Here is a 17,669-nt window from a genome sequence, read left to right on the forward strand (position 1 = left end):
CAATTATACAAGCTACTGGAAAACAAAATGCTGAGACAGCCATACTTATATCAGACAAAACTGCATTAAACTTCAAAAAAGTACTTAATAAGGTGGACACTATTTATTGATCAGGGAACAATAAACCAATAAGTACTAACTGATCAAAATATATGCACAAAATATAGAGTCAGAAAATATGTAAAGTTTTTGTTTACAAATCTAGGGAAACATATAGACAGAAATGTGATTTTGTGAAAGATTTCAACACAACACTATCACCACTAGACAGATCCACCAAGTCGAACACTAACAAAGACATAAGAACCCAAAATGAGAAACTAGGAGAGCTGGAACTAATGAATCTATATATCCTCAAAAAGCTGGATAAACATTCTTCAAAGTGTACATGGAACTTTCTCTAGGATAAACCACATTTTATGATATAAGTATAACTTATATAAATTCACAAATATAAGAATTTCACGCAGCACACTATCTTATCACAATGCCATAGAAATCAAGATTGATTGTAAAAAGAAGATGTGAAGAAAATATAACAAAATGCTGCTTAACAATGCCTGAATTAAAGAGGAAATTAAAAAAGAAATAAATTCCTTGAGACTAATGATAATGAAGAAACTGGTTACAAAAATGTATGGGACACAGCAAAAGTTGTAAGTAGTGGGGGCGGAGAGATAGCATGGAGGTAAGGCCTTTCCTTTCATGCAGAAGGATAGTGGTTTGAATCCCGGCATCCCATAAGGTCCCCTGTGCCTGCCAGGGGCGATTTCTGAGCATGGAGCCAGGAGTAACTCCTGAGCACTGCTAGGTGTGACCCAAAAACCAAAAAAAAAAAAAAAAGTTGTAAGTAGGGGAAACTCATAGCAATATAGGCCTATGTCAGGAAAGAGGAAAATGACAAAAACAATAAACCTAGAGCCCTAGAAACAATGAAGCAAGCCTCTGCTCTGTGAGGTGGCTGTGAAAGGCCCTACCCAGAACAGCTCCTGAGGGCACAACAGCAGAGAACATGTACAGAGGGCATGTCAGCAGAAGTAGGCTGTCTCCACCCAGGAAGGGCAAAGCCAGAGGAGTGTGGCCGATCCACTTTGTTTCATGGTCATGCCCATCTTTTAACCAATTAACTCCAGCACAATATGTAGAAAACACCACATTACAAGTGTGACAATGGAGAAACAATGCAGGCCAACATCATGCATAGAGAATAAAGATGGCAGCTCTAATGATCCAAAATGTGCCAACCATTATTTAGCAGCTCAGATAAGGAGTTAAGAAAAGAAATATGGATGATGTTCACAGAACTCAAGAAAGCATGGATCGAGCAGAATAAACCACAAATAAGAACCAAGAGGATATGAAAATAAAAATGAGAAAACTCCAAACTAAAATAACAGAAGTGAAAACCTCACTGGAAAGTCTCCAACAGACTAACAGCAGCAGAGGATCCAATCAGTGAGCTGGAAGATGAGAAACATAACAAATCCATAAAACAGAAGATATTGGAAAAGATACTTAAAGCAAATGATCAGACAAGGGAAAAAAATCCTCAAAGAATGGGAACAGATGAAAATAGAAATCTGATAAACTCAACAAAAACAACATTAAAAAAATGGATTCCCAGAGACCCAAGAAGAAAACCCCCAAAGGAATCAGAAGTCAAGGACATCATTGCAGAGAAGCTACCAAACTAAACACTGCATGCAACCATATCCTGCTTGCCTGAAGAGTACCAGCTGAAAGAGATCTGAAGAAAAGCACCCCAAGACACATCTTAGTCACAATGATGAATCCCACAGACAGGGATACAATACTGAAAACAGCGAGATCAAAAAGGGAAATTACATTCAAAGGAGCCTCTTTAAGATTTATAGCAGACCTGTCACAAGAAACCCTCAAGGCAAGCAGTCAGTGGTGGGATATAGTGACAAAACTCAATGAAATAAATGCTTTGCCTAGAATACTCCACCCAGCCAGACTCACTTTTAGGTTTGGCGGAAGTATACATAGCTTCACAAATAAACAACAGCTCAGAAATATTACAGGTTCAAAACCATTTCTAAAAGAAAAACTAAAGAGCTACTTAAGACAAGACAGACCAAGAGAAAGGCTTTAAATTAGAAAATTATAAACAAAATAAACCAAAAATAGGTAGGCAGAAGGAAATATCAAAACTTATAGAAGAAATCAATAAAGTGTAAATCCAAAAAGCAATTCAAAAGATCAACAGAAGCAAAAGTTGGTTTCTTTGACAAAAATAAACAAGTTTGATAAACCACTAGCAAAACTCACAAAGAAATGGAGAGAGGAAAATTTAATAAACTGGATTAGAATAGAAAGGGGAATATTACTACAGTACTACAGAGATGTTCTATTCATGTTCAGAAGAAATAATTAAAACTGTTAATAATGATGTTTGAGGACTTTTTTTGTGAAATCCCTTAAGCGGCCCTGCCTTACCCTAACTTTGCCTCCTGTGGCCCCCAGGTAAATTGAGTTTGAGACCCTTGATATAAACAATACAAAAATGCCTTCTGCCCATCTATATTCATTGCAATGCTATTTACAATAGCCATTATCTGGAAACAATCCAGATGCCTGAAAATAGATGAGTGGCTAAAGAAACTATGTTACATATACACAATGCAGCCATCAGGAAAAAGTCAAGTTGTGAAATTTTCCATTTTTACATGGATGGACATGGAAACTAATATACTGAGTGAAATAAATCTGAGGGAGAGATATATACACAGAACAGTCTCACTCATCTGTGGTATGTAAGAAAGATAAAATACATTATTGTAATATAATATATAATATAGATATAATAGAGATAAGTTCTGAAAGGACCAGCCCATGATATGAAGCTTACCACAAAGAGTGGTGAGTGTAGAGAAATATCAACACTAACAACTATCATGGCAATGGTAATAGTGAGTGAGAGAAATAGAATACCTGTCTCAAATACAGCAGGGACATGGGGGGCATTTGTGGTGGGAATGTTGCACTGGTGAAGAGGGTGTTTTTTTTATAACTGAAACCCAACTACAAACATGTTTGTAATCATGGTGCTTAAATAAAGATATTTTTGAAAAAAAAAAACAATAGGAGCCAGAGGGATAGCACGGCCTTAGGGCATTTGCCTTGCACGCGGTGATCCAGAATGGACCTTGGTTTGATCCTTGGTGTCCAATAGGGTCCCCCAGCCAGGAGTGATTTCTGAGTGCATAGCCAGGAGTAACCCCTGAATGTCACTGGGTGTGCCCCCACCCCCCAAAAAAAGGAAAAGAAAAGAAACAATAAAGAAATGCTGCAAAGTAACCATCTACAAAGTCAATACACAAAAGATAGTTGCATTCCTTTATACAAATAACAATTGAGAGGAAAAAGAGATCAAAGAATCTATTCCTTTATTTCTTTAAAACCAGAAACCCAGAGGAAGTCAGATTTTAATAAGAGGCCTTAAGCACCGTGCCTTTACCCCCAAGTCTAGTCACTCGTAAGAGTTTACATTTCATGGAAGGAATACTTAATGGTTCATCATCACAGTGCAAGTGTGTGGATCTTGGCAAGTATCCCAGAGTTATCACCCTTAATCTCTCTAAGTTCCTCACCAAACAACACTTCTCCCATGTTTCATTCTCCTAAGTTCATTCTGACAATGGCACATAAAATATTAGCCACCACATGTACTCATTTGCCCAGCTGAGTAATTTTAAGATTTTATCTTTACAGTGGTTTTCTATGATTTGTTTTCTTGGAGATAAGATAATTCTCAATTTCCATGTATTGACTTGTACAGCATTAGTGATATTTGATGTTTATTCACTATATTTAATACCATCCTAGTTGATTGGAATTTACAGCAAGAGCCATGTGATTATAAAGTGATCATGGACTTTGTTTCTCCATGTCTGTTCCTCATCTTGGATTAAATGCCTGTACAATTCTTGACACGGTTGTTTCTTAGTTGATTTTGTTGGCTTCTTATATATCTTGGATATTATTCTTATGATTAATAGTGTGTGAATATTTTCTCCTATTCAGTAAGATGGCTTTTTAAGGGAGGGAGGACACCACACACAGCAATACTCAGAGGTAACTCCTGGCTCTGCACTCAGGAATAATTCCTGTTGGTGCTCCAGGAACCATATGGGATGCCTGGGTAGCAAACCTGTGTTTGCTGCATGCAAAGCAAACACCTTACCCACTGTACTGTCTCTCTGGCCCTAAGATGAAAGCCCTAAGCTTTCACTTAATAAATGTTAAGTTGTGCAGATTTTCTTTAACAGGCACAATGTATTACCATCATGGTCAGAAGTTCAAGGTCGGAAAAGGCTGCACACACATTTCTCAAGAGACCAGTCTTTGTCCTTCTCCTCCTCCCTCCCACACCCCTTCATCCCCTTCACTCCATAAGACCTTTCTCCACAGCCATCATCTCTGGCTGGACAGGAGGCAGCTGGGGACTTAATAAGAATTGGTGATGGAATCTGTGTATTTCAGGTACTTAGACATGCAGCCAGGGTCATGAGAACAGGCAGAAATACTATATTGATTGCCTATTTCCACAGTAGGAAATGATTTTTTAATATAAATTCTTTATTTAAGCACCATGATTACAAACATGTTTGTAGTTGGGTTTCAGTCATAAACAGAACACCCCCTTCACCAGTGCAACATTCCTACCGCCAATGCACCCCTCTTCACATCCCCTGCCTGTATTCGAGACGGGCATTTTACTACAGTTATTTTTTTTTAAGTTTAGTAAGCTGTTTATTTTTCTTTCTTTCTTAAAGCGTTAAAAAAAATACAGTAGTTATGGTGTAAGAGTGGCAATCACCATTGTTTGCAAAGGCCCAGCAAAATATGGGGAAAGTGGGGGAAAGCCTTGATCTAATTACAAGGAGAAATCAGCCCTGAAGTTTTCTGGCATAAGCCCAACTCTGGGCTCCAAGCATACCAGGCTGCCCAACCCAAGTCATTCTCCATGTTCCTGGTGAAACTTTTTCGCACATTAGCTGTTGTTGGTGCCAGGTTCCTGTAGTTAAAGATTCTGGTTTCTGTGCATTTCCTTCATCAAAGTCAGGCTGATGTGAAGCATCCTCTAGTTTTACCTCACCATTAGATGCAGAGAGATCTGCCCTGCAAGCAGGTTGTTGCTATTTCTAAGTCATCTGGGTTTTAAGAGAGTACTCTTTGGAGTAAGTCAATGCCAGAGCAATGGTATGGTCTTTCCTGGTAGAGGTTTGCTTCCCGGTAATATTATAGACCATTGTGGTTGTCTTTATAGATGGTATACATGGTTCAGTGGTGCATGGGCAATACCCATTCTTCTGAGACCTGAACCAAGTCATTATGCCAATGTTCAGGGTATAAGGCCTAATTGCATTACCAAATCTGTGTTCCTATCTCTATTAGATAGGAACTTGTTTGCATATATAATATTTTCCCATTTTAATGTGCCTCTGCAAAAGAGAAATGATGCCACAAGGTATTATTGCTGCATCTGGGGCTGAGGGAACAGGTTTAACATTCCCCATAGCTTGGTTCAAGATGAATTCTAAAGAGAGAGACTCTTCTACCAGAATTCCTTATTGAACAGATCCCAGTGGGGGAACAGTGAGCAAAATTGTCACTATATAAGAGGATATTCAAAGAGTTATAGATTTAAGTAAATACATCTAAGATATACAAAGAGATACACATGTCCCTTTTATGTCTTTAGAAATAGTCGGGGGGGGGTGTTTAATCTGGGACACCACTTTGGTGTGTGATTTGTTCATCTGGAGTCTGCAAATGACTCCCAGCAGTCCCATATCATGAAATGTCTTTGAGTGGGGGCTTCTCAGAAACCGAGTATGTCAACAAGCACAGGTACACAGTAAAAGAAGGTAGAGGATAGGAGGCCACTGAGAGTAAATTAGTAGGAACAGAGTATTGGTTTCTTCTCCGGCTGAGAGTCTATTTTTTCACTTTGGGAGCTGTTTGGAAGCTGGCTTGAGTGAGGATAATGATCTGCTTCATGAGGATCCAAGAACTGAGGGTAAAAATGGTTAAATGTGGGTAATAGGCAGTGAGGGTGAGAGTAAAGGACTAGAAATGAGCCTGTAAAGTGATGAGCCAATGTGGGAAGGAAAGTATACAACATAGACATTCTGTATACAGATACTCCTCACTTAACGACCTACCTATTTAACGATCACTCGCACTTATGACCATCTCTTCACTGTTATTTTATTTTATTTTAAATATCCTTTTGCCATCTTGTACTCTACAGTACAGTACCATAGTTTTTGGTGCTTTAATGTACTTACTTTACTAACTTTATGTTCTGTAATACATCGCAGTGCTGTGTGTAAATTACACAACCTATGCAAATTAAAACAAGTGGAAGTTTTCAGTTTGATATTTCTCGTTATTTTACTTATTCAGAATACTGTATTGTCAAGTACTATGCATATACTGTATACAGTGCATGCAGCTCCTCACTTAACGACCAATTTGCTTAACGACTAAGTCTTTGAAACAGAACTTGGTCGTTAAGCAGGAGTATCTGTATTGTAAACTTAGATGAAACCCTATGATACTATTAAACTATCTATGCTTTACGTGCAGGGGTTTTAGAATGGACACTGGTGGGTAGGAAACTTGCCAGCGACTTCCCCAAGACAGCCCCTCTTGTACAGGGTGGGGGTTGGAGAAAGCCTGGGGTCTCCTTTAAACTCCTCCGCAGCACCCACCTCACTGGCCCCCTTGGCAGGGGCCCAGGGGTAGCCCTGGAGTCTGGGAGGAAAGAGAGGGAAGGGTGTTGAGGGGGAGGCTGAGCCCCACAGCCTCCCCATAAGCTTGGCAAAAGGGCCTTTGGCCTGGGGCCTTGCTATTCCCCATGCTGGCCAAGGCTTCTGGTCCCAGAGAGGAAATTAGTTCCTTAATTGTGCTGGAAGCCGGAAAAGTTTACCAGCCTGCTCCCCACCCCCACCCCTCTTGTGCAAGGTGGGAGTTGGGGAAAGCCTGGGGTCCCCTTTAAACTCCTCCCTGACCCCCACCTCGATGGTGCCCTGGGCAGGGGCCCAGAGATAGCCCTGGAGTTCGGAGGAAGAAGAGGGAAGACTGTTGGGGAGGTGGCAAAAGGCCTTCCCCCTGGAGCCTTGCTATTTCCCATGGTGGCCAAGCAGGAAATTATCTTAACGCTTATTAAGTTACAATTAGTTGACTACTCACAGGTAGCAGGAAATTTATTAATATTAGAGAGGTAACAGTCTGATTCTGTGCTTCCAGCCCACCCCCCCTCCAAGAGGGATTATGGATGTACCATTAATATTATTTCCAAAGCTGTATTGGCTCATGTCAACAGGTGCTAATTACTACAGATTACAGGGGTTAGACTTTGCTCATCTCTGGCTTCACAGGGTCCCACATTTGGTACTGAGGGTCTTGGATGTCCTAAGCTTGAATGCCTCCATTTTTCTCTGGCTTCTTTTGAGGCAGTTAATATGTGCTGCATCCAAATTGAACAGAATACCCAAGCCTGTCACATGTAGGCCAACTGCTCCAGAAGAGACATCACTTAAGCAGGAGAAGAATCCATCTTGGCTTTAATGAAGTTGGTCAATTAATGAAGTTGGTCAAGGACTGTTGGTCATAACAGCCCTCGGATGGTGCTAGATGGAGGTGAATGGTGATGAAGGCCTTTTTCCTCCAGTCTGGGCCACGTGTCTCCAACCCTCTCCTGCCAGCAGGTCTGCAGGTTAAGGGTAGCGATAGAGAGAAAACTCACAGGCAGATTTCAAGAGATATCAGCTCTATTCAAGGCCGTAGCCAACATGTGTGGTCTATCATAACCTATTATGCTGGATCCTTATTCAGCCCTGCATTATACCTCTTTCAGCCATCTCTCCTTCTGCTGCTTCTCCTCCATCCTTCTTGCCCAATCCATCCTCCAAAATCTCCTTCTGCCCCTCAGGCAAAACCTTTTGTCCCCACCAAAGGCCCCTCCCAGAAATGGGCAGGTCTTATTAGCAGGTAAGGTTACACAGGAAGAATGAGGGATGGGCTAACAGTCAACGTTAGCTAGCATCAGTGTATTAGCAAGTAGATTCTATAAAAGCTCCAGCTTGGGTTCAAATTTCATTGGGGAAAATCAGAAATGCTTCTCTATTGGCTTTGAATTCAGCCCTGACTGATTGATGCTGAAGGATGGAAGAGTTTGATGTCATATACCATAAATCTGTAGAATCCACACAGTTTCACTGATTGCGTGGTTTCCTTCCTGGCTTGAATTTAAATGTGGGCGGGAGATTGCTCTGCAGGCTCACTCCAGGCTTTGCATATAGGAAGTCCTGGTTAAATCTCCTGTACCACATGGTTCCCTAAGCACTTCCAGCAGTGACTTCAAGTACTATCAGTGAGCCTGAGTCCTAATGCCACCATCTGAGTCCCACTTCTTGAGACTGGTACAGGCAGTGTTCAACCCCGTACCTGTGTTTGATAGTTCAGAGACATTTGAGTTCTGTGTTCTTATACTCATTTCTGCTTCTGCTCATTTGGCCAGTGGCACTGAGTTTGAAATGGATGTCCTAGAGAAAGGTTTAGGGGAGCTCTTCTCCCACACACACACACACACACACTGAATTCCTGGAGATGGGCTTGGAGAAATGTCAGGGGATACATTCTCCACCTATTGAGTTCCTTGCATTCATTCCATCCAACTCTCCCTAACGTCCACCTGAAGAGCAGATTGCTGAGTACAGGGATTTTGGTTCTGTTTCTGATTGGGTTGAAAATATTTCTAAAACCAAAGAAAGAAGATTGTCTACATTAAGTAAAATTGAACTCCTACGCTGCAATTCTAAAAGTGAAGCAGAGAAGTTAAAAGGGGCATTCCTAAGGAGTTGATGAGGAGAACAGCAGTGTCAAAACAGTGCTGTGGACATGTAAATTGAAATGTAAATTTTTGGGAAACTGATTTTCGGAGACATCCATCTGGTTCATTAGTGAGATTCAGGGACCACCCATGAGCTGTGTAGAGAAAAATATGTCACCAGGCTCCAACCCAAGCCCCATAACCCACCATGTAAGAAAGACATGATTATAGGTTTTGAAATCATTTTCAAGATAAGCAATGGAGGTCTTGCAAGAGCTCCATGCATGGTGAGTGCTCTATACTTCTCCATGGGCCATTGGGAAGCTTAGACCTGTGCAGTTCTCTGATGAGATGTATCTAAGTGGGGCCTGGCACAGAGCCAGGCCTGGTCAACGCCTTTGTCAGGCCCCATCAGTGAGTTGGGCCTGTTCTTGGGGACCCTGTCCCTGTACTGAACAGGGGCCAGACACAGCCTTGCAGTCAGACACTCAGGCTTTAGACAGATGTATCCAAGCCTCCTCCCTGACTCTGACATCCCCAACTCAAGGGCCTAATATCCCTAAAAGCAGCCTTTGGTCCTGCACAAACCAGGAATGTCCTCAAAGAGGACCCAGCAGCAGGCACACATGTAAGACTGACCCAGTTGTTGATCAAGGCAGGCATCAAAGTAAAAGCTCCTTTAGTCAGAAACATGGAACATTTACTATGTCTCCTTATTACATGTCACCAGATCTCCTTAGCCTAAAAGTGGAGGGGCAAAGAGATTGCACAAGGCAGGATCCCACCTTTAACCCTTGTACCTTATTCCATCCCCAGCATGGTCCCCCACATGATCCCCTAATACCATCCCCTCCATGGTACCTCAATATCATCCCCTATATCCCTAACACCATCAGGAGCATACTCCAGAGCTAGGAACAGCTCCCTAGAACCCCCAAGAGGACCTGAACCCAAGCCCCAAATGCAAGTGAGGTTCTTAGGAGTTCTCTGCTCTACCTTGTCCTGACTTGTCTCCTTAAACACACCTGAGCCTTTTCCTCCACAAGGGCCTACATGGCCACCTGCCAGGCTAACACTGGGGAGAGGTGAGGGTCAGCCAGGGATGGTTCTCCCAGAGGCTTGCAGCCTTAGTCCACACATCTGCTCCTGGAGTCTAATTTTACTGCTCTGTCTCCACTCTGCTCAGTCACATCTGAATTAATCACTAAGCAAGAGGTGAGGCTAACTCTTCATCACCATAGAGCAGTAGAGCATATCAAGATGGGTGGGAGGCAGCAGATATGTTGGAGCCAAGTGGCAAGACAATGAGGGGCTAGAAGCCTTCTAAGACTCATTTCCCCACCTCTTATTCTGCCACAAACAGGCCTTCTGGCCTTTCTCTCCCATGTATCTGTCACATCATCCTTGTTCTGGTTTCTCTGGGGCCTCCATGGCCACCACCATGTTTTATACTCCATGTTCCGAGCTCCATGCTCCTTGCTCCACACTGTTCAGCTGCTTGTTCCCACCATAGAGCATGGGTGCTGGAGCCTGGGTAAGGGTTCTGGCTGGTGCATGATTGCTGGGATGCGGCCTCTCTCCTATGTGTTCAGTCTTAGATGCTGCCCTCTTGCACGTGGACCTTGAGTATCTGGAACTTCCTCCCTCCAAAGCTCCTGCTGTGGATGCTATAGTGAAGCTGGCACCACTCACTTTCCAGCACAAATGGAGACAGTGCTGACAATAGGACAGAACATCCAAACTTCTCCTCACTGTGCCCTAAGAGTGCAGCATCTCTCACCTTAGACAAAGACAGTTCTCCACGGGACCACAGCAATAGCACAGGGGAGAGGTCATTTGCCTTGCACACAGCTGACCCAGATTTGATCCCCGGCATCCCATAGGGTCTCCCAGACTGCCAAAAGTGATTTCTGAACACAGAGCCAGGAATCACTCCTGAGCACTGCCAGGTTTAGCCCAAAAACAAAAACAAAAACAAAAAAAAGGAGAGGGAGGCTGATTTCCAGCTCCATGCTCCCAGCAAGCCAAAGCAAGATCTCTCTGTCCTCTCAGGGTGGCCCATCTTAGGAATTGCCCATAGTAGTTTATAAAAGGTTGTTGTGTTTATATTTTATGATGTGCTTTATGGGCACATAATGTAAGTTTATATTACCATTCTGACTGGTCTCTACCTTTATGAGGCACATAAAACATTTCTATTCAAAGCAGCACAGAACCCCATTTACTCAACAATTGCAACCAAATGACTTCTCTGAAACCACTTTCCCTCTTTCTTCGGGTGGAGATGTTTAGCTATTCCTGCCCACTTGAGATGAGATGAATTTGAAAAACAAGAGCACAGTCCTCATAAAGGAGCAGGAGAGCATGATGCTGCTGCTGTAGGAGACTTAACGAGCATAAACCTTCTAATAGTCCCTCTCTACTCATAAACCCAGGGTAGACACTCCTAACACCCAGGTTCCAGGAGGATCTTGTGTGAAGTTGGAGAGTTGCATAAAGGGAAGACACACTCAGTCCATGAAGCCTGCTGCTGGTGATTGGCTGAGAGGAGAGATGCCACTGGAAGGCCTGTCTTCTGTATGAGGAAGCTTCAGACTGGCCTTATCCTTGTAAACAACCCCTTAGTTAAACTGCAATGAACACGGGTGCTTTTCTCTGTGTGAGTTTATCCATTGCATTGGTGGGCCATGAACCGTGGGCCCAGCAGCAGTTCTCTCTTCTTCCTGCCAGCAGATGTGTAGCATCTCTGCACAGGGGGGCCTGCCCAGGCCCTCAAGGAGATTAGATGAGCCAGGCCAGATCATGTTTCACTGTTTTCACAGGAACTTCCTTCAGAAATTTCCACTTTTGCTTTCAATTTTTTTATTTTTCGTTTTGGGTGGGGGGAGGGCTGGGCCACTCGAAGCAAAATTTGCGAGACCCTATGTGTTGCTAGAGATGGAACAGGAGTCAGATATGTGTGAGGTGAGTTCCCTTGTCTCTGGGCCATTTCTATGGATGTGTGCAAAGCAGGTACCCTACCCACGATCCTATCCCTCAAGCCAATCTGTTTTGTTATTCATAAGTTACATCTCTTGGACACACAAACTTCATGGCCTGAGTCTAAGCTGTTTGTCCACATGTCCCTTTTCTGGGTCTTCAGCCACAGCTTGTCAGTTTCTCATGAGGGAGGGCAGCAGGAGAGAAGCAGGGATAGAAGCTGCTTGGAGATGTGGAGTTGAAAGTGGTAGTCGTGTGGGATACAGGGTTTATGGGATGAATCAGAATGAGGTTCTGGAGTCCAGGATGTCACTTTCTGCGAGCGCCAGGAGCAGACACATTCATCATGCAGAGGATACTGGAGACAAGCTGTGAGTGAGCTTGACAGTGGGGGGACCACATGCACCACCTTCTCCCTGTGGAAAACACATGGGCCTAGAGCCAGATAAGCGGCTTGCTGCAGTCAGAGCTGCAAGGCCAGCCTGGTTCCACTGGAGAGGGACTGGCTTAAAAATGCTAGAATCAGGTACTGGGAAAACCAGAGTGGCTGGGAGACATTTTCAGAGAACTGTCAGGTGCAAGGGCTTATATAGTTCAAGCCCAAAATGCAGAGAGCACTGTGAGATGACCATTGCATGGAGTTCAGGAGCTCTGTAGAGATACACAGGCATAAGGCCAGTCTTTCAGAAGATCTGGGTCTTTACAAAGAAAACTATCAAATCCAGCTTCAAGAAATAAGAGACGATATGTGGAAATGAAAACACATATACTGCTTCTAGATTGGCAGGATTAAAATGGCAGTATTCCCCAAAGCATTGTACAGATTAATGTGATCCCTCTAAAGATACCCATGACATTCTTCAAAGAAGTGGATCAAACAGTTCTGAAATTCATTTGGAACAATAAACACCCTTGACTAAAGCAATCCTTGTGATAAGGGATATGGGAGGCATTATTTTCTCCAATTTTAAACAGTATTACAAAGCAATAGTTATCAAAACAGCCTGGTATTGGAATAAAGACAGATCCTCAGATCAGTGGAATAGGCTTGAGTACTCAGAGAATGTTTCCCAGACATACAATCACTGAATTTTTGATAAAGGGGCAAAAAATCCTAAATGGAGAAAGGAAAGCCTCTTCAACAAGTAGTGTTGGCACAACTGGTTAGCCACTTGCAAAAAGGCGAGCTCAGACCTCCAGCTAACATCATGTAGGTCATGAAGGTCAAATCCAAATGGATTAAGGACCTGGATATCAGACCTGAAACCATAAGGTATATATAATAACACATAGGTAAAACACTCCATGACATTGAGACTAACGGCATCCTCAAGGAGGAAACAGCACTCTCCAAACAAGTGTAAGCAAAGATAAACAGATGGGAATATATTAAGCTAAGAAGTTTCTGCACCTCAAAAGAAATAATGCCTAAGATACAAGAGCCACCCACTGAGTGGGAGAAATTATTCACCGAATACCCATCAAATAAGGGGCTAATATCCAAAATATACAAAGCACTGACAGAACTTTGTAAGAAAAAAACATCTAATTCCATCAAAAATGGGGAGAAGAACAGATACTTTGTCAAAGAAATACAAATGACCAAAAGACATTTGCAAAAATGCTCCACATCACTAATCATCAGGGAGATGCAAATGAAACCTACAATGAAGTATCATCTCACACCACAGAAACTGGCACATATCGCAAAGAACAAGAACAATTGGTGCTGGAAGGGACGTGGAGAGAAAGGAACTCTCATTCACTGCTGATGGGAATACCGTCTAGTCTAGCCTTTATAGAAAACAATATGGAGATTCCTCAAAAATTGGAAATTGAACTCCCATATGATCCAGCTATACTACTCCTAGGAATATACCTTAGGAAGATAATAATACAATTTAAAATTCCTTCCTCAAACCAATATTCATTGCAGTGCTATTTACAATAGCCAGAAATTTGGAAACAACCAAAATGCCCTTCAACCTATGAATGGCTAAAGAAACTGTGGTATATATACACAATGGAATATTATGCAGCCGTTAGGAGAGATTGAAGTCATGAAATTTTCCTATTCATAGATGAACATGGAATCTATTATGCTGAGTGAAATAAGTCAGAGAGAGAGATAGACACAGAATAGTATCACTCATCTATGGATTTTAAGAAAAATAAAAGACATGTTTTGTAATAATTCTCAGAGACGATAGAGATGAGGGCTGGAAGATCCAGCTCATGATATAAAGCTCGCCACAAAGAGTGATGAGTGAAATTAGAGAAATAACTACACTTACAACTAACATAATGTGAATGAAGAGGGAAGTAGAAATCTTGCCTCAAATACAGGCAGAGAGGGGGTAGGGGGGTGGTCGATTTGGGGCATTGTTGATAGGAATATTGCACTGATGAAAGGGTGTGTTCTTTATATGACTGAAACCCAACTACAATCATGTTTGTAATTAAATTGTATAAATAGATACTGAATCATTTTATGTTCTGGAGGCTAGCTTTTACTGGCATGGGGTGTGGGGAGACTCCGCGTCGAAGGCCTTCTCCCTAGCTTGGGGGGTTCTGGGAGGCCAGGGAAGCTCCCAGCCAGCTCCCCTCTTCTTCCTCCCAGACTCCAGGGACATACCTGGGTGCTGGCCCAGGCAACCAGAAAGGTGGGTGCCGGGGAGGACTCTAAAGGGGACCCCAGGCCTACCCTCTCCCCCACCCAGCACAAGAGGTTTAGACTAGGGCAGTCACTGGCAACTTTTTTCTCACCAGTCTCTATTTCAAAACCGCATAAGGGTTTACACCCTATGTCAATATAATATTGATCAATAGGATTTTCTATGATTTTGTTTTTCTATGGTATGTTTTGCATATGCAGAATGTCCATCTTGTATTCTGCCCTTGCCCACTGCCCTACAAGCTCATGTCTAATCCTTCACTCTCTCACCCCAACCATCATTACCCCACATTTAACCCTTTTTACCTTTAGTTCTTGGCTCCTGGAGAAGCAGATCATTATCTCCACACAAAGCCAGCTGCCAAACTGCACCCTAAGTGATAAGATAGACTCTCAGCCTGAGAAAATCCCAATACACTGTTGCTGTTGATCTACTGTCAGAGGGCTCCTTTCCTCCTTTTTTCTTCATTGTGGACCTTTGCTTGCAAAGAGACTCGGTTTCTGAGAAGTCACGGCTCAAGGATTTTTACTGATATGGGACTATCACCAGCTGGTTATCAGATTGCACAGGCCAAATAACAGACCAAAGTGATGCACGGGATTTAACACACCCCCAACTATTTCAAAAGACATAAAAGGGACTCATATCTATCTTCTGAATATCTTATGTGTATTCCCTTAACAGCTATAACCCTTACTGAATATTCTCTTGTACAGTGACGATTTTCCCCACTGTTTTGTCTGTTCTTCTCTTTGTGATCTGTTTAATAAGGAATTCTGGTAAGAGTCCCTAGATTTAGAGCTTATGTTAGAACCAAGTTATGGGGATTGTTGAACTTTTTCCAGTGGGCCCCATATGCAAAATAATGCGATGAGGTATTGTTCCACTTTTGCATAGGCACATTATAATGGGAAAATACTATACATAGAAACAAGTTCTTATCTAACAGACATAGGAACACACAAATCTTGTAATGCAGTGGAACCTTACACCCTGAAATTGTCATAATGACTTGGCTCAGGCCTCAAAATAATGGGCACTGTCCATTCATTCCTGAACCAGGCATGCCATCTACTAACCAATTACAGTTGTCTATAACATCACCTGGGAGCAATCCTCTATCAGGGAAGACCCTACCACTGTCCCAACATCGACCTACTCCAAAGAGAGTTTCCTTAACACCCATTAGACTTAACAACAACAACAACAACAACAACAACAACTACCTGCTTTCAAGGCAGGGCTCTCAGCATTGCCCTCTAATTGTGAGGTAAAACTAGAGGACACTCCACATCATCCTGACTTCGATATAAGATATGCACAGATTCCAGGATCTTTAACTACAGAAACCTGACACCAACAACAGCGACTGTGTCGGGGGCAGGGGGAAGTTTATTGACACTACAGACAATGACTTGGGTTGGACAACTTAGTATGCTTAGAGCCTAGAATTGGTCTTATACCAGAAAACTTCAGGGGTAAGGTCTCCTTGTATTTAGGTCAAGGCTTTTCCTATCCATGTCCCCCATATACAATGTTTATTCCTTTGGAACAAAACTTTTAAATTAACAATAAATTATATTATTGATTAAAAAATAAGAAGAAGGCTTGGGTCTTTTATGGGGATTGAAAGGTCCCTGAGGCAAGGGCAGGTGCAACTAGACTAGCTTGCAGGTGGAAGGGGGGACAAGGACAGTGTCAGAAGCCTAAAGGGACATGAGGAGACCTAGAGTGGGAGTGATGGAGAGACCACAGAGCAGGCATTGTCCAGAAAGGAAAGGAGAGCAGCTGAACATGTGATATAAATGTTTCAGAACTGCACAGGTGGGACCAGAACTCTGAATGCAGATATTTTATTTGGATCCCTGGTACTAGATATTCCTAAACATAGCTAGGAGTGGCCCCCAAGTACTACTAGGTATGACACCCCAAGCTGGAGAATTTTTTCAAGTATAAAAAATAATAATTTACAATAATAACTATTATATTATAGTAATAATATAATTGTAATAATTATAATAATCATAAGACTAATACTTTACAATAATAATACAGAGAAGGGGGAGGAAAATAAAGAAATCCAGTAAGGGCTTTCATTTAGCATGAAAATGCTAGAGTATCTTTCTTTTTTTTTTTTTGGTGTGGTTTTTGGGTCACACCCGGCAGCGCTCAGGGGTTACTCCTGGCTCCACACTCAGAAATTGCTCCTGGCAGGCACGAGGGACCATATGGGATGCCGGGATTCAAACCGATGACCTCCTGCATGAAAGGCAAACACCTTACCTCCATGCTATCTCTCCGGCCCCAGAGTATCTTTCTAATATAAAAATCAGAAAGATAAATCCAGGCAGATAAAAGTCTTCCTCCTTAAGAAAGGTACAGAAAAATGCAAAACAGCAAGTCATTCAGTACATATTCTGGAAATGATGTGACCCTAGATTGTGGCCAATAGTGGGCAGCTAGTTCCTAGGGAGGGAGAAAGAAGTTTATGTGAGGGCTCCTCACCAAGATCTCCCTGTACGCCGGCCCTCTCCTTGGAAAATACTCGGAGTGGAGAAGAGGGATCAGGCCAGGTGGGCATCACATTCTTCTCTAGCCCTGATAGGTCAAGTGAGAAAAAGACTCCAGTGATTAGGGAAACCAGGGAATCAGGACCTGTGTTGTCACAGCAGGGGAAAAAAAAAAAAAAAACTCCAGGGAAATTATCTCTGGATGACAGCAGAATAACCCCAACAGTTCACTGTCAGTTGGGTTCAAAGTTGGGTAGTGGAAAGATTATCCATATAAGTCAAGTTTCAGAGCTATTCTATGGGTGTAGATAAAGAGCACTTGGAAAATGTTACATAAACAAGAATTATCTGCCTTCAGTACAGAGTCCCCATATTCCTTCAGCTTTGCTTTTAGTCATTTGAACAAGAGCTGGATCTTCCTCAAATAGGTCCAGACCAGCATCCAGGTAAAACCCCAACCTGGGGCTCACGGATGAGGCCAAGTCTCTCCTAAGGTGGCAAAGTTGAGTGTTTACTTAGAAGATGGGGTTGGGGGAGAACCTCATTCTTCCTTTGTACCTGCATAGTTAAAGTCTACAGAACCACAAAGTTCTCTTTTTCTCCCACTGACTCTTCACACGAGGAAAGTACATTGACTGC

General features: G+C 42.5%; 1 protein-coding gene across 1 annotated transcript in view; it reads left to right on the top strand.

Moving 5' to 3' along the window:
* Positions 1–17,669, top strand: part of BANK1 (B cell scaffold protein with ankyrin repeats 1) — a 181,410-nt gene that overhangs the window by 116,976 nt on the left and 46,765 nt on the right. The window contains exon 9 of the mRNA XM_049786529.1: positions 6,997–7,226. Coding sequence (XP_049642486.1) covers positions 6,997–7,226 — 230 coding nt within the window. The remainder of the gene's footprint in view (positions 1–6,996; positions 7,227–17,669) is intronic.

This window comes from Suncus etruscus, chromosome 14 (assembly GCF_024139225.1).
Source record: "Suncus etruscus isolate mSunEtr1 chromosome 14, mSunEtr1.pri.cur, whole genome shotgun sequence".
NCBI classification, from domain to species: domain Eukaryota; kingdom Metazoa; phylum Chordata; class Mammalia; order Eulipotyphla; family Soricidae; genus Suncus; species Suncus etruscus.